We start from the raw sequence: 27,624 nt of genomic DNA, 5'->3' as shown, positions 1-27,624 counted from the left end.
CGTACAACGCTTGTACCAACATGGCACGTGCTAAAAGGTTGCTAAAAGAATCGGTGCGCTGTTACGTAAGGGCGCCTGCATTACAGAAATGGGGCAGAAGGAAAGCGAGCAGAGGAGGAGGGCTCCACAGGTGTCAGGCTCCGAGCCCCGCGGAGCAAAAGTCTTCTGGCTGCTTCTTCAGGGTGATATGAAGCAGCAGCCGCGAATGGCTTCGCAGCCGGAACTCCCGCCTGGACTCGAGCTCCCTTCGGCCCCAGAGAAGCGCCGCCATCACCTGAGACGACGGGGCGGCAGGTGAGAGGAAGGAGCAGGCGGAGGGCGAGGCGGGGTGGGATGGTGACAGGCGAAGCGACCGACCCCCAACCGACGACCCGCCCTCCCCCTCTCCGAGCCCGGCCTCCCCTCACTTGCCCAGAGAATGAGGCTGTCGCACAGCGGCTGCTCGCCCGGCTTCCCTTCCATGGCGACGGCGGCGGTTTTCTTCTCCCCTCAGCAGCAGCGCCGCCGCCGCCGCGCTCTTCTGCGGAACGCACAATGCACCAACCTCACTTACGCCCGGAACAATGCGCAAGTTACGTGCCCGGCGGCCGCCGCTTGTGTCACCTGAACCCTGACACCCGCCTCTCCATCTGCCTCGGCCTCGTACCCCGCCCCCTCGGCCAGGGCCCTCCTCTTGGCTGTTTGACGCGCCGGCTGGCCAATCCTGAGCAGGGGGTGCGGGGGGGGGGGTGAACCAAGCCGGCGCTGCGTTGTGGGTTATTTTTTTTCCCCGGGACCGCGTAAGCGAGGCGTTCTGGCCCAATCAAGGTGGCGGCCGCGGAAGGTTGGTAAGCAGCCGCAGCCGGGCGTTGCTATGGCGCCACCTGCAGGAGGCGGATGGAAAGTGCGCCGAGGAGGATTCCTCTCTGACCCAGTTACGCTGTGGCTGGCGCGCGGGGGGGGGGGGCGTATTATTGCATCCATGCGCGCATCCACCGCGCTCCACCCACTGCTGTCATAGCTTAGGGGGACGTCTCTCCTCTTCCTTTCTATGCTCTTGCACCGTTTCACTTTTTCACCGCCGTCCTTTGGAGGAAATTTTCTCCCCGGGATTCCCCACCAACCAGCTCAGCTGTTCAGGTGCTAATAACGCCAAGGTTGCAGGTTCCATCCCCGCAGGGGACAGCTGCACATTTCTGCATTGCAGGGGGTTCGACTAGATGACCGTCAGGGTCCCTTCCAGCTCTCCGATTCTATGAAACACCCGCGTTCACACGGCAGCCTAGCACCGCCTCAGGCACCCGCCTTCCCAAACTTTGGAAACGTTTCCTGTTCCTGCCTCGAACTGTTTAGTAGTCGCTCCCGCCGCTGCCTGGGTCCTACGCGGGCAGCTGAGGACTAGAGCATTACAGTTACTGCCTTCATAAGTACCTTAACGACCAAGCAAAGAAACGGGGGTTCTTCCAAACTCATCCATTTGGCTCGATGCTAAACAAAGCAGAAATGAAAAAGGGAGGCTTTTTTTGCCGCCAAAGACCGTCTTGCTTTTCACCCTTGCACAGTGTCAAAACAAAACAAAACTTAAATCTTAAATTCTTAAATTTTAGTATCTAATCTGAATTTTTAGGAACTCAAAAGCATGCTTATGCACCTGTTAATCATACAGGAGTCTCTCCCCCCCCCCACACACCTCACCCCTGGTTTTAAATGTGCATAAAAAGCAAAGTACCACTACAGTATGATATACAAATCCAGTATCCTGTAAGCATAAAAAATGGAAAGCATTTTTAGTTTTAGTGCCAGAAGAACAAAGGTATGGTTATCTTTTTCATTTCATTGCTCCTTAGCACCCCTTTCCTTGAACTATATTAAGACTTCCAATTCCTTCCATGGGCATAGCCAGGATTTATCTTAGGGGGGCAGGCTTTATGTTTGGGGGCGGGGCAGAACTGAGTTATCTTCAACACAATTGGTAGGTTAGTTAAGTATTTTTATTTATTTACTTGGATGGGGGGGCAGCTACCCCCCTGCACCTGGCTATGCCCATGGTTCCTTGATTCAGATAAATTTACGAGTATTCTCATACAAAATAATGGAGAAATTATAGAGAAGAATTGCAGCTTGCTACATGTGGAATTGGGGGATTAAGCCCAGATTTCTCAGACTACAAACTAACCTTTAAGGCAAAACACATATTTGATAATGGCAGCCCAGGATCTGTTCACAACATCACCCCTCTGTATGGATCAGCATCTTGTTTCTGAGCAGGAAAGATTGCATTTCTGCAGCTCTCAACAGCTGTCCTGTAAGCTTTACTTTTGACTACAGTACATTCACAGCTCTCCCAGCCGCTGAAGAAAAGTTCACCTCAGTTAATTAATTGCCCTACAGCATCACAGGGACCTCGCTGTCTTATCCTATTCAGCTAGTGATCTTCTTCAATCACACTCATTTGAGGTGGCTGATCTGGGACAGCCTGGGTATAATTTTCAGTTGTGTACCGACTGACAACTTCAATTGATTTCATTATGAGCCGCCGTACATAGTCTAGTCTCGAAAAAGTAGGTCATACAGCTGGAACTAGGCAACCAAAGTGGTCATGGTGATTACAGTGAAACATGTGAATGGCAATGTTTCACTGGGGCTTAGGGATGTGAGAAAATTAACTGAAAAAAATCAAGTACAGCTTAAGCCAATAGGATAATTCAAAATACAAAATCTTAAAACTGGACAAGGACAAGAAATAGCACCAAGAAACTACTAGAATATGAGAGGCATTAGGAAATGATGTGAACTATTGTGGCATTCCTATTACCCTGAGATTTCCTTTGCATATACCCCATACATGGAATATGTGTACCATGGGCCCAGATTCTGTCCCAGGTGATTCAACACTCTTGTCGCTCTCAGAATTGCTCTTGGGTTTGGTTTCATTTAGTTTTAACATAGGCTGGTCAGGCTATTTTTATTGGCTAATACATGGGTCAGCAAACTAAGGCCCGAGGCCAGATCTGGACCAATTGCCTTCTGGATCCAGCCCGCGGACGGTCTGGGAATCGCCGCGTGGATTGGCGTGGATCTGTTTCTGATTGTTAGGGCTACGCCATTCCCCCCCACACACACACCGCGACGGTGCCTCCTCCCTCCCTCCTCCTGGCTTCTCCCTGCCCTGCCTAGAGGAGGAAGGGGGCTGGGCTTTGTTGAGCGCCATTTTAAGCAGCCCCTCTCCGTAGGCAGCCCTTTTGCGCTGCTCATTGTGCTGCCGCCACCACCGCCAGCCCCTGCTGCTTGCAAGGCACAGGTAAGCAGTCACCGGGGCTTGTCCGGTGCTGTGGAGAAGGGAGGGGAGAGTCGGTGGGGTGTTTTTTTCAAAATATAGTCCGCCCCCCCCCCCAAGGTCTGAGAGACAGTAGACCGGCCCCGTCCGGAAAACGTTTGCTGACTCCTGGGCTAATATCACCACATTTAGAATGATGCAAATGGTGGATCCTAGTCATGAATAATGCTGATGCAACTCTGTGTAAGTCTGCTTGTACACCCAGGTCCTGCTTTCAGGCTTCCCATAGGGACCTGGTTGGCCACTGTGAGAACAGGATGGTGGACTAGTGGAGCCTGTTCTAGTTGTTGTTTTTTTACATTCTTACATTTCTTCATTAGTCAGTTCCACTGGCCATGGGGCTTACACTGAAGCGAGTAAAGCTGTAGAGAAAAACAAAAGCCACCCTGTGGTTGAGTCTGGTAGTGCACTCTTCTTGTAGGAAACCCAAAGGTACATCACTGAGCAGGATTTGCGTGTTGGCTAGAGCTGCAGCATATACTTGCATCTCTTGTAGCACGTTGGCCAACAAGCGGTAGTGGAGACATTTGTGCTTCCTCTGCAGCCACTCTTAATGGGTCAGGGAAAGTATGAGCCAGTTTCAACTGAGCACAACGAGGAGCGCAGGAATGCATCTGTGGCCAGGAACGCAGATCAAGCTGGAGAACCATTTTCTTCCCTAGTGGGGTGAAGATATTTGTTACTGTAAGCTGTACACCAGGGGTAGGCAACCTAAGGCCCAGGGGCCAGATGCGGCCCAATCACCTTCTCAATCCGGCCCGCGGACGGTCCGGGAATCAGCGTGTTTTTACATGAGTATAATGTGTTCTTTTATTTAAAATGCATCTCTGGGTTATTTGTGGGGCATTCATTCATATTTCCCCCCCCAAAATATAGTCCGGCCCACCACATGGTCTGAGGGACGGTGGACCGGCCCACGGCTGAAAAAGGTTGCTTACGCCTGCTGTACACATTACCATTTACCCTGGCCCCAGTGTTATCCCACCGCTGGTGTTTGAAGCTGAGTACACAAGATGACCGTGAAAATCTGGGACCAAGATGAAAAAAAAGTTTATACAAGACTAGGCTAAATTTATAGACTATCTTAAGGTCCACTGTAAAGACTTAAAAACCATTAGCAGAATTGACATAGCATCTATGAAGTAATGTGAATTAGGGTTATCAATGGACTTGTAACTGAACGGAAAACTAAAGATGTGTAAGGTAATAAAGGGGAGAAATTGGAAACCAGGGGTGGGGTAGGGGGAAGTCTAGAAGGGATGAATAAGTAAGTAAGTTGGATGTTAAATTGTAAAATTATTGAAAATTGAAAATAAAATATGGAAAAAAGAAGCTGAGTACCCATGACATTAGCCACATAAATCCCGTATCCATATGCATTCTGTAGTTTCTTGAGAAATTCTGCTGTTTGATGCATCCGCCCCCCCCCCCCGCAACCCAGCTTCTGTCCAATATGAAAACATAAGGCGTCGTTAAGCTGAGTTGCAAAGCTGAATTGCACATGTGCAGGTGACAGTGTCCTTGAATAGGCACAGAGAAACAAATCAGGTGAAGACATCCCCATCCGCTCGCTGGTATGTTCAGCAACGTGAAAAAGTGACTTGAAACACAGCAATAAAGATCTTATTGACTGAAATAACTTCAAATGGGCTAAGCTTTCCTGACCAAGATCTCTGTTGTTGTTGTTTAGTCGTTTAGTCATGTCCGACTCTTCGTGACCCCATGGACCAGAGCATGCCAGGCACTTCTGTCTTCCACTGCCTCCCGCACTTTGGTCAAACTCATGCTGGTAGCTTCGAGAACACTGTCCAACCATCTCGTCCTCTGTCGTTCCCTTCTCCTTGTGCCCTCCATCTTTCCCAACACCAGGGTCTTTTCCAGGGAGTCTTCTTTTCTCAAGAAGATCCATGAAGATCCCTTCATGGATCACTGCCTCCCCTTCATGGATCACTGCCTTGCCGTGGCGAAGGAGCTTGAATAACTCAGAGAAGCTATGAACTATGCCAAGTAGGGCACCCTAGATGGACAGGTCATAGTGGAGAGTTTTAACCAAACGTGATCCACCTGGAGCAGGAACTGGCAAGCCACTCCAGTATCCCTGCCAAGAAAACTCCATGGACAAAGACAACAGGCATATAAAAAGATCTCTATTAGGATCAAGGTTTTTGGGCAGCGGGCAGGATCTCTGACTTGCTGATTATGTAGAAAGCAAAAGGAGAACTGCAGTCTTACAGTTTTATCCCACTTCATTTATTTGATTCCATTTATGAATTGCTTACCACAAAATATATTGGAAATGATTTCACAGTGTTTTGTAAGGAGGATTATGCGAAATATTGAAGGAAGATTATGAAGAGACTTCTTAGTTAAAGATAATTAAAAGCAATAGAAAAATTAAGAAATGCAGATTAAGTGATTAAGAATGGAAAATCTTCAGAGGTAGACGGTGGAAGTCCAAAATATTGTAGAAGATAAGAAATTGTGTTAAATGACTGTTGGAAATGATATGTTAAAAAAATTAATAAAAATATTTTTAAAAAGAAAATGATTTCACAGTAAAAGAAAAAAACCTTGATAAAAACAATTCCCACACAGAAAAACTATTTCAAATCCAAATTTGATAATGATCTTCACTTGAAAATTATTAAATGCATATAATGCTTAGCATTAAAGAAAATCAGAGAGGCATATAACAAAAGAATAAGACATAAAAAAATCAATATAAAACATTTAGGATTAAGTGAATGGCTTTAATCAATACTGTTGGTGCTTCTCTAGTATCGTTAGAGAGGGAGTCTCATCAGGCAGGTGCTGCAACACTGAACACCTTGTTTCTGATGACCTTAGAGTGGTCATCTGGAATATGGGTGTTCAAGTACAGTACCAAGAAAACAAAAACAAAAAATGTATTTTGCATGCCAACAGTAGACGGGACTTGCAAAAGGTATGCATTCTAGAGAACAGAACGTACAGCATTCCCTTCCCTCCATTTAGAAATGTCAAGCTCTTCCTGTAATTTGTTTTTAGCAAGCCTGTAAGCACGCTTTTATTCCCCCCAAATCATCCCTAACCCTCCCTTTTCTTTTTTCTTTCTTTTGCTCTTCAGATTGTAAACAGGATAGATTATATACCTTCCTTACAGGCTGCCATCAATTCTGTTCCAAAAGAGTGTCAGTTTGTTGGGCCCCAAGGGGTGGCACAATCTGTTCCCTCTTTCTTCCGCTTCCAGCAAGTGAGAATATTCTGTGACAGGAGAGCTCGGTGAGCAGATGAGCTGAACTGCTGCCGCTGAACTCGCCTCATCTCTCCACATGGTAATATCTGGCAAAACAGCCTAGTCACCACAGGTAGCTGTATAATTACAGCTTGTTTACTATCAAAACAACATGGAAGACAAAAATCATATTTCTCTTCTATTTCACTACTAACATCAGACTTCTTTTTTAGGTTTCCTTCCCTGGAAAACTTAAAATGAAAGAGACAAGTGCAGCAGTCTGCAGACAAAGGCTGGGGAAACCAGGGTTCAAATCACTGGGTGAACTTGGGTCCGTTACTATTTCACAGTCTTTCTTCGCAGGGTTGTTGTGAGGGTAACAAAGGGGAGGTGGACCATGTTTACTTCCCTGGGCTTTGTGGAGGAAGGGTAGCCTGTAAATGTTATAAATGAACCAAATAACAGGGCGGGTGGTGCTGGTTTCCATTCCAGAGATTTAACTATTTAACTTCTGCTCCATTGCAATAGTTTTGTGTTAGCCTTATTTCTTAATTATTCTGATAATTGCTTTTCAAAGAGAAAAGTTATCTCCGACTGGTTATAACATTAGCGTTTGTCTTGAATTAGGTAAACGCCTTGAGGAGGTCTCTCAGCTGGTACCAGATATGGAGATTTTAGTAGCAATGTTTTAATACTGCACAAATGCATAGTTTAACTCGCATATCGCTTACAGCTTGACTTGTGAATGCACAAAACCACAGGTATTCACAAGTTTGTACAACAGTTCTCTGAATCTAGTGTCAAGACAGTGCTTCATCAATTGTGCATTGTATGCAATTATTGCATTTCTTCTGCAAAGCTGTCGTGTGAGAGAGCATGGGGGTGGGGAATGGTCCATGGTTACTCAGTGAGCTTCTTGGCTGAGCAGAGATTTAAACCATGTATCTCCAATCTAAGTACAAAATTCTGAAGACCAGCCCACACCTTAAACCAGAAGAGACCCACCTCTTAGAGCATGTCTGGGATCAACATGTCTGGAACCAAGAGAATCAACATTCCCTGGCAGACAATAAACAAGAACATGTTCTGTGCATCCACCAGTTACATTACCTATGGCTTTCTGTGTGCAGAGTTTGCACCTAATTCTGGTTGGGTACAACAGCATTTCTTGCACTGACACTAAACTCAAGCAATGCTTCCAATGGACACAAACTTGCGAAATTTTGAGGAAAAGCTGAGGCATATTTATGCTAGCTTAGATTTAAAATGAATGGGATAGATCTTCAGGTGAGGGGACTGAATATATGACAATGCCTGCCTATAACGTGCCAGGGAGCAAGGCCAGAATCTTCTCACTAGACACACAACTTTTGTCTGTACATTTGCTCTCCCACTTGCTGTCTGAATTGCCACTGTCCGGTAAGCGTTACATGACATGTGGCTGCTGGTTGTGCAGCTTGGATAAGTGAGACGCAGAGAAGCCCAATACTTCACGTATCATATTGTGCCGAACTTCCTACTAGTAAGATACACTCATATGGAAATTTACCAGACATGTAGATTATAATATATGACCATCTACAAATGCTTCCCATGTAGAAAAGGGTGCAAAGGGTGACATATCCCTCATTTATTTATTCTACTTCCACCTTGCCCTTCCTCCTGTTTAGGGTGGTTCTGAAATCTGAAAGCTGAAAAGTGGTTATATCAGTTCTTCAGAACCGGCAGTTTAATAGATTCAGAACTGTAATTTTAAACCAAGGTCTACAGAAGCTTTAACCCACTATTATTTTTGGTAAAACTCAACAAATTAACGGTTGATTCCCAGGGTTGAGTACCGATCTGTCCATGATTTGTTGAAGATTTTTGAGGATAATGATTTATAAAGCCTTCCCTAGAATCCTAAAAGGTGACAGTGTCATTATTTTAAGTATTTCTAGTTAGATATAAATATCTGAACAAATGTGGTCGGAAGAGATAATAGCTGCCTTGTGATGTCAATAAAATACATGTGAGTTCCACATGCAGGCTTGGCTGAATCAAACTGCTGACTCACCATGGTTCCTCGTGACTTGGCAGACTGCAAGGCTGAGCTTTATCCCCCTTACTTCTGTTACACATGGGGGCAGTGCAGCCAAGACACTGTAATGCTCTCTGGATTTGGTTCATCAAAGACTCAGTGAGAGTCAGTGGGAGAGAAAAGAACTGGAACCACTTATATAAAAGACAGCAGGTTTTCTTGGCCATGGACATTAGTAGAAGCTCTTCACATGTGATGCAATGCATGTGATAGCCAACCAGCAGATTTAAGTTTGTGTGCCAATCTAGATTAGAAATACCTTGACCTACATTAATGTTCCAATCAAGGGAAGGACAAGTTTGTACTTTTGGCAGCCTCTGGAGTTTAATCACAAGATGCCTGGCTGCCACTTATATGAATGCTTTCCTCTCTCATCTTCTACAGATTTTTAAATTTACTTTCTGGCAGAAATGGAGTGTTTTGTTAGTCACATCCCTGCGTCTTTAAGGAAGCCTACTGACCTGCTGTTGGGGACATTCTAGCCAGCACCACTGACAGATTTGCCTGCGCAATGAATATAGAAGAAGCAAATAATCTGCAGGCTTTTCCAGTGTGTGCTTTTAGGATTCCTCAGAGTAGGTTAAGTACCCATTAAAAACTGTCAGCAGTGCTTTTGTAAAAGATGGTTGTTTTCTACTCATTGAGCCATGTTTAAGTAGTCCTTTTAAGCTGCATCAATGGTTGTGAACGCAAAACCCGGCAGGATGGAAATCATTTAAGAATAATTAATCTGGAACAAACGAGGTTTCATTAACAGTTTTAGTAAACCAGCCTACCTTGCTAATCCTGAATCTAGATCTGATTGGCTTGTCTTACCTGGAAAGTTTTCATTACTTACTGATGGCAGCTGAATCAATGATATAAATATACAATGTAAATATACTAAAGCTATATATAAAACTTTCTAGTTTAGGAACAAGAAAGAATAAAAGACTAAAAAGTTGCATCTTTTTTAAATGTTTGCAAGCAATATGAGAGATGCTGTCTCACAGAGCCCAGATGTGAGCCAGTTTCCAAAAAGAAAATGGTCCTAAAATGTAAGTGTGGAAGCCTATCACGGAGTATATAAGTCCTGCTCTGCAGAACAGGATATTCCACACTTCACTCTCCTCTCCAGTAATCTTTAGAACGCTCAGTATGGATTTTTCTTTTTAAAAGAAATTCTCAGTCCTGATTTTATGCTCCCAGGTCAAGAAAGCAGTCCTCCCAAACCACCTAGAGCAAAATGGCCTCTTTAAGCCCCTTTAAAATAACAACTGAATAATTCCTTATTTACTATTTCTGTTCAAATATGAAATGGGAACCTGCCAGAAAATGTTGCTGTGTTTATTTTGCTCCTGTGTTTGGTTACATCTCCACATTTTAAAAGTACAAACGAAGACACAGAAATGTTTTTATTTTAATCAGTGCTTTTAAATGTATAATTGCATGCATATTCACTGCACCCTACAAGACATTTTGAATGTATCTAGTATTGTTTCTTGCAACATATATTTAAGCACTTACTGGATGATACTGAATGATACCCACTAGCAGAATGGAAACTGTGGACTGTGGAACAAACCAATTCCCTCTCCACTGTGGCCCCAACCCTGCAAAACTGATCCAGAAGGTTGGGGGACTCTCAGGAATACACACACACACACACACACACACACACACACACATATATATATATATATATACAGAGAGAGAGAGTGTTACAAACTTAATTCATTCCGGAGGTACGTTCTTAACCTGATGTACCACTTTAGCTAATGGGGCCTCCCGCTGCCGCAGGCACATGATTTCTGTTCTCATCCTGAGGTAAAGTTCTTAACCCGAGATATGACTTGCGGGTTAGCGGAGTCTGTAACCCAAAGTGTTTGTAACCCGAGGTACCACTGTGTGTGTGTGTATTACTGTGTGTAGCACTTAAAAAATGCAGACATGCATAGTTCATTTATGCATATAATGTTGTATATTTACTTTAAAAATCTTCAAAAGCTTTTCGGATTATTTACTTATAAAAATATAGTGGTACCTTGGTTTTCAAACATAATCAGTTCCAGAAATCCGTTATGAGTTCCGAAACGTTGGAAAACTAAAAGCGGAAGCCTCAAAACAAAAGCCGCGTTTCCTGTTCGACTTCCAATGTGCGTTCAAAAACTGAGGAACTTACTTCCGGGTTTTCAGTGTTTGAGTTACACAATGTTTGACTACGGAGGCGTTCTAAAACTGAGGTATCACTCTTCATAAAAAAAATCAAGATCCATTTACAACAATATGTCAAATTGTACAATAAAAGCATACAAAATTCTGATTAAGGCTCTGTTTACCCACCAAAGGAAATGGCATGCTTTCCTAATCTAAATTCATTCCCCCCCAGATGCAACACTCCAACTGAGCGGAGAAACTGTAGGTATACATCCCATGGTGCATACATTGCCTTTTGGGTAGCTTCTCTTGTCCTCAGAGCTTTGTATATACATGGTGCTTTGAGCTTGATTGCTCCCAAGCAAATAATTATTGTACCAATGGTGTCAGCTGGTTTTCAAGTTAGCACATTTTGACCTGTCAAGATCTAGCAGTAGCGCAAATGATTAACTTCTAAAGAAAATCATCTACATAGGTTAGGGGTGTGTGTGTGTGTGTGTGTGTGTGTGTGTAAAATGCAACAGTCTGGTCAAATGCAAAGTGCTCTGTTTCTGCTGGAACTGTGCCTTGGCATGTGTACACACAATTTAATCATGCTCTTTTTCTCGTGCACCCGCTATCTATGATTTTCTATTTTAAGGCAGTTTTTGTGTGTTTACACTTTCTATTTATATATGCATTTCTATTTTGATACTTGGAAGCTTTTTTTAAAGGACCAGACCAAGGTCAGAGCAAAACTGAGTTTGGCCGATTAAACACCACGTGTAGCTTACTTCCGCTAACTTCTCCAAATTCCCACCCAACTCTCGGTATTTCGAATCCCTCCTTTGCACTGAAGCTTTGTAGTCACCCAATCGTCAGATCTGCTTTATCACTGTGATGATACACCATTAAAGAAACTGTACAGGGGCCTCAAAAGGAAATGCCAGGGGCTCTTCTGCTTGGATAAAGGGGTAAAGGGGACCCCTGACCATTAGGTCCAGTCGTGACTGACTCTGGGGTTGCAGCGCTCATCTCGCTTTACTGGCCGAGGGAGCTGGCGTAATAAGCCGCTTCTGGTGTACCAGAGCAGCACACGGAAACACCATTTACCTCCCCGCTGGAGTGGTACCTATTTATCTACTTGCACTTTGACGTACTTTCGAACTGCTAGGTTGGCAGGAGCAGGGACCAGGCAACAGGAGCTCACCCCGTCGCGGGGATTTGAACCTCTGACCTTCTGATCGGCAAGTCCTAGGCTCTGTGGTTTAACCCATAGCGCCACCCGCGTCCCTCTGCTTGGATAGTTTGGTGTAAAGTGGTGGAATGTCAGCTTTGCACCAACCCTGCTCTGTTGCCTCTCTATCGTATTTTGTTTCCTAGTGAGAGTTGAATCTAATGGGTGGTATTCAACTAAGAGCAGACCTAATAAATTAAGGGACCTAACTGAATCATGTTTATTAATTTTGGGGGGAGGAGATTCATTGAATGAGCCCCACCAGTGGGAACCTGCACAAAGGCTTCTGCTAGCCCAATGGAGCTTTCCCTCACTCTTTGTCCTCTGCGCGCACGTGTGCGCACGCGCGCACACACACACACACACACACACACACACAAAACAGGCTCATGGGAGTTTGCAGAACCCCCAGAAGAGCATGCAGGGTGAGTAAATAGCTGATTGTTTCATCAGACAAGTAGGAATGCTTGTGCTTATGGAGGGATCTGCTTAGCGGTATGTTGAATTCCTACCAGTAGACCTGCTCCAAGTGAAACTTGGTAGTCTGCCACTCAAATATTCCAGAATATGGCACGTAAAGCAATCCCATCAGCACAGTGTTGGAATTACATTAGCATTTCATATTTCTGTGCCACACTGCCTCTATTTTTTGAAGGCAACTGCAAGAAGTCTACTCATAGCACTGATGTCCAGGAAAGGCATGAGTAAGTTCTTGAATGGAGTTTGTTTGCTAAATTTGGAGTCAGGAATAGTTTCCTCTCTCCCAAGTCAAAGTTAACTGGTTTGGTATGTTTCATTCTTGCCCTTTCATTGACAGCTGGTGTCATGGTTTGCTCCTGTATAAGAAATAGGTTAATAGTTGTTCTAAAAGCCAAGCTTTCACACTCTTGCAAACACTCTTGCAAACTATTAGGCCTGCCCATGCATGCAAATAGTCAACGTTCTCCATTTACATTTCTCACAATGGAGCAAGATCATGTGCCTAGAGGGAAGCATCTTCTCAATACAAACCCAGAATTACTTTAAAGCTTTATTATGGAAATTCTTCAATTTTACCCTTCACTAAAACAGCAGGACCATGCTCAGTTATTATACTTGTTTGCAGTAGGAAACAGAACGACAACACGATCTAGAATAATATATCTAGAATAATAACACTTCTGTTTGTCTCATGACTAGAACACTCAGGTCCGCGCGGGTTTCCCCCTTGCTCTGTTCTTTCCCAGGGAAAACCCACCATTTCGTGTCAAATCAGAGCAAATGTCAATGCAGAGAAAACCCGAACTGCCATTTGCTCCAACTGAGTGCTAAAGAGCAGTTTTCTCCAGGGACAAGCAGCAGGGCAAGAGGAAATGTGGATGAGACCTTGGTCATGTACTCACTTTTATGCCTTGCTCAACTTACTGTTGCTTACCCTTTCCACCCAACTTTTTCTTACATGATATTTAACACAGAATATTAGATCTAATCATTTTGAAGCATATTGGAACATAACTCTGTATAACTGATGACAAAAGTCAGTTACAGAAGTTCATATAGTGTCCAATTCATGAGAAAATTGGGGGAGGAAAGTATGGTCTATGGAAAAACCCCACCTTCTATTCTTTTGCACTTTTCCATGTCAGCTAGTAGCCATTGTTTCCCTGGTCTACTGCACATAAATCTAAGCTCACATAATCTGGAGCATCTGGTGCCAGGATTAGTCCATGGGCCAACTTTAGGCTGTATATTATAAGAACTGAGTTCAGTGATACTACTATTAGCTGGATTGCTTAGGGTTAAAATTTCCTGCTGTGTTAAAACATGATTTTTTTTTTGTCTAACTATTAGCAAGCAAAGATCAAAGGAATTCATGCTGATCATATCTAGTACTTTATAATCCACATCTTCCTATCCCCACTTAGCCTTGCATATTAATACAGTACTGCCTGATAAAACTTTTGTATGAGTACTATTTCCCTCCTCACTCCTAACTAGCCTTTATAGCTTTATTAAAGTGCATTTCAGGTTTCTTGGCTGACTCATTTTACTGCTTTACTTTTACTAATTTCTTATCTGTACCGGTAATAGCGTGCTTCAATCGCTTCACCATCAAATATGTGGAATGTGTCCTTAAGAAGCCTCATAGCTGAAAATAGTTATTTCTTGAGATCTTGTCATTTTGCTAGAGACAGGAAAAGGCTCTTCTGTCTGTAAAATCCCTCTCTTAGCAAATCTGGAAAGAGATGGTTCCCTCCACTAGTATTTAGAAACCCTGGCAAAACCTTGACATTAGTGAAGCCAATTAATAATTAACTGGAATGAATGGCCTGCTTTAATGGAGTGTGGGCTGAGACTCTGCTTCACAACACACTGCTGTCAGCCAAGCGCAGAGAGGAAGCCACAGGCTTTTAAAGAGGCTTCGGATGAAGTGAGGATGGTGCATGGTTCACTGTACAAATCTTCTGAGATCAGGTAAGATACTCTGATGGGTGGGCTGGAATGTGATTTTTGTAGGATCATAAATAAGTCACATTAAAAACACGGCAGTAGATTTAAACTGGAAATAATAATATTTCCACCTCTTTTGACTCACCAGAATGCTTTTTCACTGTTTCCATGTTAGCCTTATATTAGTTATTATAGTCATTAATCACTAGTGCATGAACTGATGCATTAAAACAAAACAATAAAATCAACAGAATTCTCTTCATTTGTCAAACTAAAGCAAGAAAGCATTGTACAAAGCAGCATAATGATGTAATCATTTTGCTAAAACTAAACTACTATACAAAGGGTGGCATCATAGCTGTCAACCTTCCCTTTTTTTGCGGGAAATTCCCTTATTGCAGCACCATTTCCTGCTGCTATCCCAGATTGTTAGATATCCCGTAGACTGTCCCCGGGACAGGTGAGGCTGCTGATCCCTTATTTTCGAGGCTGCTGATCCCTTATTTTCAAATCTGAAAGTTGGCAGCTATAGGTGGTATCCAGCGGTGGTTTTGTGCTAGCAGATGGCACTTCCATTCAGAGAAGGTAGAGCACGTGATTTTTGCTGATTTGCCCCTATCTATTGTAGCCTTTTGCATCATAGCCCATACTGTCCTGGCGAGTGGGGTGTCCCTCAACCCTAAGTACCTTTCCAGGGCACACAGAGGGTTGCAGCCAATGGGGGAGGCTGGCAGCAACTGTGCCACCATGGAGGAGCCACCTTCTTCTACTAAAGAAGTGTGTATCTGAAGAAGTGTGCATGCACACGAAAGCTTATACCAAGAACTAACTTAGTTGGTCTTTAAGGTGCTACAGGAAGGAATTTTTTTATTTCTACTAAAGAATAGTGATTTATCTCTGACCTATTTTCCAAAAGGAACTGTCCAAGTGACATGGAGGAGACCTTGGGGGGCTCAGGCTCTCGATGAAAAAGCCAAAGTTTTCTCACTGCCAAGAAAAAAATCATCAGAGGTGGAATTTCCAATATGCCTCAAGTCCAAATGTGAGGGTTGACTTCTTAAAACCTTGAGGTCTTGTTCTGAGGGCCCTTACCTTTTGAGGAGAGGAGGCAGCACTGGCTGCAGAGGAACTTACCTCGCAGAACAAATTGCCAAGTGACAGTGCATTCACTGCAAGGTTAACATGAGATTCCTTTCCCCAACATGTAGCGGTATTTTAATAGTTAAAGGGTGTACTGATACTGACCCTTCTTTAGTGGTTTTACCTGTAGGAATAGTTTGTGATACTGTATTTTGTATTTTATTTTATTTTAGTACATTTTTATGCTCAAAAGGCTGTGGAATCTTGTTTTAAACAAACATTTGCCTGCCAGTTTGATCAAATGGCAAATTCACCATTTAGGCAAAACATAATCCACTTTCCTCCCTAAAACTCTTTTCTGTTTTATTATTAACAGAAACCATTAGCTAGAATTTAAATGAACAAGCTGAATTAATTAAACACATGTGTTATTGCGATATCCAGATAAAAGCAGCTAACTGGCGGTGGGGAGATATTAGCGTTGGGTTTTAATATTAGAGCTCTGCATGTAGCTGCAGGGAGGTTTAAATATAAGAATTCAAAAAGCATACACATGCGTAAATGAAACTCTATCTCTTGTGCGATGCTCATTTCTTTTTATAACCTTTTTGAGATGCTGGACTTAGTTCAAGATAAACAGTGGGCAGCTCTGTTGCTTTTTTAAAAAACCAACAGTCACTTAAACTACAAATGGGGTCTCAGGTCAAAGATAAGGAAGCAGCTTCTTTTGACCTGTTCTGTGTGTGCTGACTGGGGGCTCCGAATATCCACAGACTCTTGCAATTTTGAAATATGTTCAGGGCTGCAGGCTCTGCTGGGATTCAGTCTGGACATTGCTTCATTCCAAATTGAAGAGATGTTTTAGTTGATGACTTTCACTTTGATTAAGACAAAAAATTCTGGTTAACCATGCCAAGGGGATAAATGCAAAAAAAGCAAAAAAGAGAGGAAAAACCCTTGAGGTGTTTTCTAATTTTTAGACACATACACACACAGCTTGTGCCTAGTTTAAGCAAAACTTAATGGCTGCAATTTAGCGGAGACTATGCTGAAATACATGATTTACGGATTCCGGAGAAAACGGGGGATTGTTATTACTTTCAAAACTGCCCACTTAAATGTTTATTTTGCATTGTCGGTACCTAAACAAGAACTTGACAATAATATGCACTCATAGAGCTCCAGGCAACTGTGAGCTTCCTCATTCACTTCAGTGGATGGGACAGCCCCATGTGCGCTGGAAGACTGTGCATGTGGGATGCCTGCCCCTTGCCATTGGAATGAATGGGGAAATGCTCCCCAATAGGAAAGCTCTGTATGCTTACTGGAGCCTCTGGTTTTACAAGATCACTGGATTTATCAGCACCAGTTTAATATGATTTAAGGCAACAATATAACAGTGTTAACGATCATGTAAGGCACAATGTGATACCTTTTATGACGCTTGTGGGCTTGTCATCATTACATATTTACTGAGGGTGACTTAATTAGCAGCTGACATGGGTAGCGCTGTGGGTTAAACCACAGAGCCTAGGACTTGCCGATCAGAATGTTGGTGGTTCGAATCCCCACGATGGGGGGAGCTCCCGTTGCTCGGTCCCTGTTCCTGCCAACCTAGCAGTTTGAAATCACGTCAAAGTGCAAGTGGATAAATAGGTACCGCTCCAGCGGGAAGGTAAACGGTGTTTCCGTGCACTGCTCTGGTTCGCCAGAAGCGGCTTAGTCATGCTGGCCACAAGACGCGGAAGCTGTACGCCCGCTCTGTCGGCCAATAAAGCCACAACCCCAGAGTCGATCACGTCTGTACCTAATGGTCAGGGTTCCCTTTACCTTTTTAAAACACCTAGGCTGAAGGCATATGGGACCAGATAAACGTATTACCTGAAGCAATGTTTGTACAGTTTAAATCTAAAGGACAAATAATTTGGGGGTAAGGAAGAAAGAGGAGAAAGCATCACACTATTAAAACTGAGGAATACCCTCTTTTGGGGTGGCATGGACTGGCAGGCTGCCATAGAAATTTGATATGTTTACTTGTTCTATGTATTTTTACTCAGTTTCTCTCTATGGAATATTACCCCATCTAAAGTTTTATAAACATTTTTTTTAAAAAAATCTTTTTACAGATTTCTTCATTTAAGTCAAGAGATGAGTCTGCTGGAAAAGAGTTTCCCCCATTTGTCCACGAGAAACCACTTAGTAAGTTTACAGATCTGCAACTCTTTAAAATACAGTATGAAAAACACAAAAGAAGTTTGATGTGTGCCAGGGTCACGGGTGTCAGTAAAGCTTTTCAGACTTCCCCTACTCTCTGCAACAGCTGGATTTTCTTGGTCCAGGTTCTTTGCAACCTAATTAGAAACATACTCCATTTCCTACTTTTGTAAGATATGAAACTTAGAAAACAAAAAGGGGGATTACTTTTCAAAACAGAGGCTTGACACATGATATGCTGAATTTATAGGAACAGAATGACTTCATTAATCAGGTTTTCCTGTCTTGACAGCATATGGACTTGCCACACAACAAAAGCTTTTTTGTTTTTTGGTATTCTGATATAGGGTAGCCATGTGTCCTACTTTAGAGAGGAATCATGGAGTTGGAAGGGACCCTGAGGATCATCTAGTTCAACCCCCTGCAATGCAGGGATATGCATCTGTCCCATATGGTGATCAAACCTGCAACCTTTGTGTTATCAGCACCACACTTTAACCAACTGAGCTATCCAGGCATGCAGGATTCTTCTGTTTGAAGGGCTGTTTAGTACAGGCATCCTCAACCTTGGCCCTCCAGATGTTTTGAGACTACAATTCCCATCATCTCCGACCACTGGTCCTGCTAGCTAGGGATCAAAAACATCTGGAGGGGCGAGGTTGAGGAAGCCTGGTCTAGTCCAAGCCTGCTTCAAAGAGAAAGAGCCATATGGAGGGAGAGTAGGGCCAGGAAGTCGCTCACCAACTGTTTTTAACACATGGACAGAAAACTCAGCAGGCACATAGGTCACCCGGTCACAGTCTTCCCCCCTTAAAACGAGACGTATTGTACAGTGGTACCTCGGGTTAAGTACTTAATTCGTACCGGAGGTCCGTTCTTAACCTGAAACTGTTCTTAACCTGAAGCACCACTTTAACTAATGGGGCCTCCTGCTGCTGCCACGCCACCGGAGCACGATTTCTGTTGTTATCCTGAAGCAAAGTTCTTAACCTGAGGTACTATTTCTGGGTTAGCGGAGTCTGTAACCCGAAGTGTATGTAACCTGAGGTACCACTGTATTTCTATTTAAATTAAAGCAGTTCTAGGTTTGCATCCTCACATAAAAATTGGCACCTGCGGATTTTATGCACATTGGAGACTTTTTTTGTTAACACGTGGACATCTTATTTTTGGTAAGAGGTTTACAGAGGAAGCCTACAGGGATGGGGAACCTGTGGCCCTCCATTTGTTGCTAGAATACAACTCCATTCATCCCAGACCATTAGCCATGCTATCTGGGGCTGATGGGAGCTGGCAGCTGGAAGACCCACTGGTTCCCCATTCCTGGCCTGAGTTGCTGAGTTGCACAAAAGTTGTAAATAAAGAACAAGATAGTGATTGTTTGTGCAAGGCAATTTTAGTTCTCCAGAGGTGTTTTTTTAAAGACAATTTATGAATCAACTGGAGTTTACATCTCTATCTCTTATCTCTCTAAAAACATATCCACACTGAGTAAAGTATTCCCTTTTAAAAAAACATCTCTCTCTCTCTCTCTTTTTCCATAGGAATCTCTTAGACAGTGGCAGCGATGTTACCGCAGTGAGGTAAGCTGCCCAATCTGCCTCCAGGCTACTACTTGCCCCGTAGAAACCAACTGTGGACATTTATTTTGTGGTAAGTAAATAGGATCATTATTTTCCCCACACATATATTCATTTCATAAACATATAGCTGTCTTCACATTGCACGTAACTATAAAAGAAGAAGGGCATATAAAAGACAATGGATTGGCTCCAGACTCAGGTTGCAATCTTATCCACACTTACCACTGAGTGAGAGACCCTTTGAACTCAGCAAGACTTGTTTCTGAGTAAGGAGCCACAGGATTGCACTGTATGTTACTTGAACTTAGTTCCAACTGAAATAATAACTTAAATACAACTGATTTCAACGGGAGCCAAATTCAACTAATTTAGCCTAGATCCATTTCAATCTTGTTTATTTGCCTGATTCTACATATCTTTTGTGCAGACAGGCTTTAATTAAAGAAAAAAATGTAGACGAGACAGTAGGAAATACAAAATAAGGTTTTCAATATTTTGACAACTAACAGGATGGTAAGGTCCAGTTTTAAAGCACCACTGCACCATGCTACTAGCATTTTAGACCACAGCTATTTCTGGCTCCTTGCACCATGTCCTAAGGGTTCTCAGACAAGTCCCATCCCTCTAGGACCACAGCAGTGCAGTACCAGTAAAGTACAGTGGTGCCCCGCAAGACGAATGCCTCGCAAGACGGAAAACTCGCTAGACGAAAGGGTTTTCCGTTTTTTGAGCTGCTTCGCAAGACGAATTTCCCTATGGGCTTGCTTCGCAAGACGAAAACGTCTTGCAAGTTTGTTTCCTTTTTCGTAAAACCGTTAATACAGTTGCAACTTGACTTCAAGGAGCAACTCATAGAACGCAGTGTACATAGTAGCCTTTTTTGAGGTTTTTAAAGACTTTGGTGATTTTTGAAGCTTTTCCAAAACTTCTTTTGCAGCCATTTGGTAAGTTAAGCTTTTAAAACTTTTTGGGGGGGTTTTGGATTTTGGGTTGGGGTGTTTGGAATTCAAGGACTTGGTGTTGGGGAGGGGTTTGCAAGAATCTGGAAGCTTGTGTTTTTTCCCCTGCATTTTTATGATTTTCTGTGACCATTGGGCCACTCTGCTGTTTTTTTTTAAAAAAATTCTGGATTTGAATTTCTGTGTGCTGGGTGGCTGGGGGAACAGTTGGGAAGGGGTTTGCAAGAATCTGGAAGCTTGTTTTTTCCCCCTGCATTTTTATGATTTTCTGTGACCATTGGGCCACTCTGCTGTTTTTTTAAAAAAATTCTGGATTTGAATTTCTGTGTGCTGGGTGGCTGGGGGAACAGTTGGGGAGGGGTTTGCAAGAATCTGGAAGCTTGTTTTTCCCCCCTGCATTTTTATGATTTTCTGTGACCATTGGGCCACTCTGCTGTTTTTTTAAAAAAATTCTGGATTTGAATTTCTGTGTGCTGGGTGGCTGGGGGAACAGTTGGGGAGGGGTTTGCAAGAATCTGGAAGCTTGTGTTTTTTCCCCTGCATTTTTATGATTTTCTGTGACCATTGGGCAACTCTGCTGTTTTTTTTAAAAAAATCTGGGTTTGAATTTTGAAATGCTCTTTACATTATGTGTGACTTTAAAGAGCACTTAATAAACTCTTGTTGTACCAAATTTGGCTTTGTTTGGACTTTTTTTGACCATAGGAACGCATTAATTGATTTTCAATGCATTCCTATGGGAAACCGTGCTTCGCAAGACGAAAAATTCACTAGACGAAAAAATTCGCGGAACGAATTAATTTCGTCTTGCGAGGCACCACTGTACTGTAAGGTAACAGTAGGAACTCCAGCCTTTTGGAATGTGAAGTGGAAGAGGCAGCAAGAGTTCTTATCGCTACAAAATGGAAGAACGATGAAATCCCCTCAATTCATGAATGGATACAAAAGCTAAAAGATTATGCGGAGTTAGACAGTTTATCAGAAAAAATAACAAACTGAAACAGGAATTTATCTCAAAATGGGAAAACTTCAAAGTTTATTTGAAAAACAATTACAGCAATTTAAACTCTGTTGCAGCATTTGAATAATTTTAGTAGTAGCTTTAAGAAAGATATGAAACTTAAAGATAAACCAATAATTAGTTAATTTAATTTCAGATAAAAGAATGTGTGTTGGCAACAAATAATATATAATTGAAAAAAGGAATGGACGGGAGGTCAGGTCTGTAGTCTAAGGACCACTTTTTGCTTTATTGATTTGTAATTAATATTGTGTTTATCACTGTTTTTATTTGTATTTTTTTCTTTTTTGGTGTATCAATATTTTTTTTAAAAAAAGGAATGTGAAGTGGAAGAGAACTGCCCATCTCTGTTGCACTTTACCACTGCGGCATAAGCCTCTCTCTGTTGTTTTAGCAGCTAAAGTGGAGGAGCTGTAAGTCTGTGACATAGCTGGAACTGCCATGGACGAGACAGGTCAAGGTTAGGAGGCCCTGTTTACTCCCACAATGTGTGAGGCTACTCTTAAAGCCATAATCTTCAGCCTCATGCTTTCCTCACAACTGGATTGAAGCTATAGTCATTGGAGTTTTAAGGAAAACATTCCTGCAGATAAAAGGTGCTTGCTCCAGTGCTTTTCACTGTGGTTACTGAAGCCCTTCTTAAAAAAAAGAAAAGAAGAATGAAAAAAGTTTAAGGACTTAATGGAAAGATTAACAGTAGCATCACATTAAAATCAGACTTCTTTCAGGGAGGGATAATGAAATGCTTGTTCTGTACAAATACAGTCAACTGTATTATAGATTTCAGAGGTTCAACACACTGGTCTGCTTTTCTTCTATATCATGTGATTCTCACAAAGGTGTCTTAATTTAGCTGGGATATCTAGCTGGGAGGAAAACACAGCTTTTTACTAGATGTAAAATATAGCAGGTCTAGGAAAAGTCAGATATCCACAACAAATGACAGACTTGGGACCTATAGCAACAAATGAGCATTTAATTACATGAGATGACAACAATTTGGAAAAGTTCTTTGTCACAATTGTCCTTCATTCTTAAGCCACGGCACCATCTATAACTCTAGCCACAGAACAAAATTTAATGGTTTTCAGATCAGGCAGCTCTTAATGATGACTGAATCTGAGACACCAGCCAATCTCCAATATACAACTCTACAAAATGGTTTTTTAAAAAGTATATTACTCTCACTGCCCCACATTTATACAGCGTTTGCCCCCAAATGACACCATGCCTATCTGAATCATATTGCAACCCATCTGCATGCAGAATATCTACCTCACAAAGCCAGAAAAGGGTTCTGCTATAATCTGATTAAACTCTCTGCTGTAAAACAAGATCCTTCATGCATCACAACCGCACAGGAACCACTTCCTCTTCCCTTACATTCTTCATTCTGATGTTAGTATGCCACAAGTAAAAAGCAGAAATGAGTTAAGTGTCCAATAGTGGAAACTCCCACCCCAAAGACTAATTTGCTATAGCAAATCCAGATCGTTCTAGCAAACGAGTCAATATACATGGTACCAAGAAGAGATAGGATCAATAAATAATCTCAAGGGTTTTCCTTGACTCCTTTTTTCAGAGTGGCCACAGTGACACGTACATTGGTCAAGTCTAGGTTAGATTACTGCAACATGCTTTCTGTGGGTCTGCCCTTGAAGAGGGCTTGGAAACTGTAGCTGGTGCAAAATGCAGCAGGAAGAATACTATCATCTGCACTTTGCAGATCATTACACCAGTCTTAAAACAATTGTTCTGGCTTTAGGTTCATTCATGTGCTCATTTCAAGGTGTTGGTTCTTACCTATAAAGCCCTAAGTTATTTAGGACCAGGTTATCTGAAGACCTGCCTTCTCTCATATTAACCTGCCTGTAGGTTAAAATCGAATTGGCAAGACTTGCAATCCAGCCAGGATCAGTGTACTATGTTCAAACCATCTTGCCCTGGTGAGCAACCTGGCTGCCGAATTCTGCACCAGCTGAATTTCTCGAACCATCTTCAGAGGCAGCGTATAACGCAGTGCAGTAATCCAGCCTAGAGGTTACAAGAGCATAGACAACAGAGGTTAGGCTATCCCTTGTCCAGGTAGGGGCATAGCTGGGCCACTGGCTGAAGCTGATGGAAGGCACGCCACACCACTTTTAATATTTGCTAAAATGGTGCTTATAATAATTTGAATTATTTAATGGTTTTATTGCTTCAGCATATTGCAAAATATGTTAGGGGCCTTTATTCAGGGCTGAAAAGCAGTACAGGAATGCTCTCACAAATAAATAAATAAATAAGCAAGCATTCATCCCCCTGCCCAACCCAGTGCTGAACACTTTAAGTAAATTATTAAAATGAAATATATAGACATAGACATGTTTTGGATAGGCTATGTTTTCCTATGTCTCAAAGCATTTTATTTGAAACCTATATTTTTAATTCAATTTGGCACTAAGAAGAGCAAAGGTGGGCAAGTGTCATATCTAAAACTCATATTGTTATTTGATGGCTTAAAATGATGATCGGCTATGACTTATAGGGGGGAATGTATTATTGTTAGTCTATATTATCGTCAGGAATTCCTATATTTCTTCCAAGATGTTTCAAATTTCACCTGTATCTCGAACCATATGTCCAGGAAATGGGGTAGAAAGTTGATCCTGGGCCAATATTATTTTTCTCTAATTGCTAATAGCCAACAGAGTGTTTCTTGGGGGGGGGGGGGAGGGACACAAAACTCTGCAGCTTCCTGGATTAAAAGTAGATTTGAGGTCAGTTCTGAAAATGTGGATATATATATACAGAAATAGCTTTGTCGCTGCAAATGAGTCAACAGAGGAAAATGATTTACAAAACATGATTTTTAAGTGCTTTGAAAAGCTGGTATGATTCTGTTTTGAGATCTGCATATGTGCCTATAATATGGTTGCAAGTGGTATAGTTGACCCATATGGATCTCTAGCATTATTCATTAAAGCTTCAGACTATTGAACAGGGCTGCTGGTATGTGCTTATAAGACTCTGGGCACCACTGCCATGAAGCAAGAGGCGATGGGTGCCTGGGGTCTTGCTGGCACTGTTCTCCACATTGTGCCCGGCCACCCTGTAAACAAAAAAATGGCTAGGAAGGGAGAAAGGGGTAGGAGATCCAGGGGCCCCGGGATCACCCCTACCCATGTCCCTGATATTGGGAGTATCCCACGGTGTAGGCAGCTGCATTAATTTTTATCTGACTTTTTCTGCCCATATCAGAACAGCTGTGGGAAAACCACATGTATTGTCAAATCAAAGAATCATAGAGTGGGAATGGACCATGAGGGTCATCTAGTGCAATTCCTGCAATGCAGGTATCTTTTTGCCATATGTGGGGCTCGACCCCACAACCCTGGGATTAAGAGTCTTATGCTCTATCACCTGAGCTACCTGAATAATTTCAGGGACGGAGTTGGTGAAGGCTTTGAAAAAAACACAACAACATCCTCTAAGATCAAGGTTTTAAATGTTGCTACTTTTCTGCAATCAACTACAGTGGTACCTCGGGTTAAGTACTTAATTCATTCCAGAGGTCCGTTCTTAACCTGAAACTGTTCTTAACCTGAAGCACCACTTTAGCTAATGGGGCCTCCTGCTGCTGCCGCGCTGCCAGAGCCCGATTTCTGTTCTCATCCTGAAGCAAAGTTCTTAACCTGAGGTACTATTTCTGGGTTAGCGGAGTCTGTAGCCTGAAGCATCTGTAACCTGAAGCGTATGTAACCCAAGGTACCACTGTGCACACCATATTTTCACTCACATTTTACTGAAAGTAGGTCACACCTGGGTGGCAAATAACTCTGACAGCATCTGTTTCTGTCGCTGTCCCCAGCAGTGTCCCTAAACACTGAGCAGCCTGGATTTTTCCCCCCTTTCCAATAGTTTTCAGGTAGAAATGTAATCTCAGTGTGGGAATTGGATCATGGTGATGAAGGGATTAACAGGTGATGAAGGAATCTTCATGCTATGCAGGTTTTCAGTTCTTACAATACTACTTTTTCTTTCTTTAGGTTCCTGTCTGATTGAATACTGGAAACATGGACCTTGGCTAGAAGCAATCAGCTGCCCACTCTGCAGACAGAAAGTAAGAGTTTTCTCTTGTGATCATCTGCTCTTTGGCAGTCACAAGAGGAGGTGGAAATATGTACCAGGAATAATCCTTATAAATTTACAGGCTACTACCAAACATCTGCATCTCTCATTTGATGCCTGTCAAATCAGGGAACACCTATCAAATATTAAACAATGCGCTTACAGCAGGCTTTTTATTACAGCTGGCTGGCTTCTTGCATTGCGTTCAGCTCACCCAAGATGAACTCCTTATACTCCTCTGATCTTGGCCGCTAGCTGCCTGCCTTGGCACAATGCGCAAAGGTAGCAGAATAAGGAAGGCAGCCTGCCGGGGAGGAAATTTACCCACTGGAGGACAAAGCCTATGAGTCAGGGGTCAAAGACATAATAACAAAAGGCTTATTAAAAGCATAAAACAGCACTGATTTGTCTTATAGTTCTAATCTAAAGAGACGCTTCATGCTTTTTTCTTTTTTACCTGAAGGTCATTCTTTTGTACAACATGCCTTGTGAAAATCAGCCCGACAAGCCGAGCAAACAAATTGTGTATGACATCAGAGATTACAACAAACGTTTCTCAGGACAGCCTAGGCCTGTAAGTAGCAACTTTTAGACATTCCTGGCTTAAAACGCAGCTAAGGTCATTCTCTTTCTAAATTCAGATCGAAGCTGGTTTGGGGAAATACACACTAGAACACAGTATTTCACAAGAGACAACAAGGTAGATACAGAATAGCTATGGATTGTGCGAAACACTGAGCATACACTGAGCTTCCCAAACCAGCAATAGGAGTGGACCGAATAAATGGGAGTGTGTACACCCCGTGGGTTTCCTGTTTGAGTGTGCACTCCACATAAACGAACCAACTTCTTAAAAGTGGCACCCAATATTCTCATTGGCTAAATTTGCACAATGCAAAACATGTATTTTTAATGGGGCAATAAGGAAAGAATCACGACTGGATGGGGGCGATTAGGAAAAAAGGAGGAAGGATTGTTGCTGGCAGGTTTTTAGTCATCCCTGTAATTCTCGTCTTCTTACTTAACAAATCCAAAACAGCAGCATGAAAAATAAAGAGTTTCATAACCTTACCCAAATTTTATGTCCAGTTCACAGATTATCTTTATGACATGCCGCTTCTCATCAACCTGGCCGTACGAGGGATCTTCACGCTGGGCGGCTTGGTGTGGATCTTCTTCCTCAGAGTTGTCATCTGTTGTTTTGGAACCTTCATGTGCTTGACTTCTTCGTTGGATCTGATGCCAGAACCTCTTTGTGGAATTCTGGGTGTGTTTGATGACCTAGTTGTTGTTTTCCTACTTTTAATCTGTATGATAAACATTTGCTCTCAGATGGAATCAGAAGGGGCGAACATGACGAGCTCTACAACGCAAAACATTTTGTTGGAATCATAACGGGCTGAAGCACCGGCTATTCATAATGGGAAAACCAATCAGACAACGGTGGATTTTCCTAGTCTCTGGAAGCGACACAGAATGGCCTTAGCTTTGAAGAATGCTAAGGGTTGGTGTGCAGCGCTGGAGTTTATGGAAGAGCAACAGTTGGGTGGAGGCTGTAACGTTAATCATGGATTAACACCCAACAACATCCACAAGCCTCTAGAAGAGCACTGCTGCCATTCTAAAATGACAATTTCGCATTTGTGGTACTTAAGACTGACTCCTAGAAGGCACAGTGGCCAAGATCTGATCCAACTGTTCCACAGCTCAACAGCTCAGGTACCGCAATTCTGATTAACGTGGAGCCCTCAAAACGACAAATGATTTTTTTGCACGTCATTAAAAGACTATAGAGAGACAAAGAGGAACAGGCAGACTTGTGTGTGTTTGGTGCACACAGGGGGAAAACGTCTGCTAGAAGGTCCAGTACAGACCTCCAGATTCAGCAGCTTACTGATCTAAGATAATCCTTTGCCATGTGCAGTATTACAGATACATGTATAGGGATTACGGTTTGGATATGCTTGCCAATAGTTGCAACAGTCCTCATATTGCCACCCATCAATAAATGCTCCCAAAAACTGGCACAAGGGTATTAGAATGGATCAGAAAAGGCACCTTGGAGCACCGTTACCTGAGTCTTTTGGAAATAAGCATGCTCTTTAAAAGTCACTTCCTTATGCTGAGGCTCCCAGTTGTGCTTTGGTTTCAAGGTGGCTTTGTGTACTGTAAGCAGGTTTCATATACATCCTTATAGTAACTTAGGACAAAACCAAATGAAAATCTATGCTATCTGATATAAGTACTGACATCTTGAGCAGCATG

The 27,624-nt window shown here is 42.6% G+C and overlaps 2 protein-coding genes across 5 annotated transcripts in view; one reads left to right on the top strand and one right to left on the bottom strand.

Moving 5' to 3' along the window:
• HOOK1 (hook microtubule tethering protein 1) overlaps nucleotides 1-551 on the bottom strand; it is a 42,755-nt gene extending 42,204 nt beyond the window's left edge. The window contains exon 1 of the mRNA XM_081011875.1: nucleotides 412-551. Coding sequence (XP_080868001.1) covers nucleotides 412-462 — 51 coding nt within the window. The 5' untranslated portion in view covers nucleotides 463-551. The remainder of the gene's footprint in view (nucleotides 1-411) is intronic.
• LOC308480396 (E3 ubiquitin-protein ligase RNF170-like) lies at nucleotides 1-27,075 on the top strand. Of its 4 annotated transcripts, XM_081011862.1 has the most exons (7): nucleotides 742-827; nucleotides 6,764-6,861; nucleotides 17,599-17,671; nucleotides 19,231-19,339; nucleotides 25,278-25,351; nucleotides 25,823-25,933; nucleotides 26,449-27,075. In XM_081011862.1, the coding sequence occupies exons 2-7, from the start codon at nucleotides 6,788-6,790 to the stop codon at nucleotides 26,752-26,754; spliced, it is 747 nt and encodes a 248-aa protein (XP_080867988.1). In that variant the 5' UTR covers nucleotides 742-827; nucleotides 6,764-6,787; the 3' UTR covers nucleotides 26,755-27,075. The 4 variants fall into 4 exon arrangements, with proteins under 4 accessions (XP_080867985.1, XP_080867988.1, XP_080867987.1 ...); XM_081011859.1 differs by lacking the exons at nucleotides 742-827; nucleotides 6,764-6,861 and adding an exon at nucleotides 1-294; XM_081011861.1 differs by lacking the exons at nucleotides 742-827; nucleotides 6,764-6,861 and adding an exon at nucleotides 9,522-10,832.
• The last annotated feature ends 549 nt before the right edge of the window (nucleotides 27,076-27,624 follow it).

Source organism: Podarcis pityusensis, assembly GCF_964106645.2.
Source record: "Podarcis pityusensis genome assembly, chromosome: 6".
Classification (NCBI taxonomy): domain Eukaryota; kingdom Metazoa; phylum Chordata; class Lepidosauria; order Squamata; family Lacertidae; genus Podarcis; species Podarcis pityusensis.
This window is presented reverse-complemented; position numbering and strand designations above follow the sequence as displayed.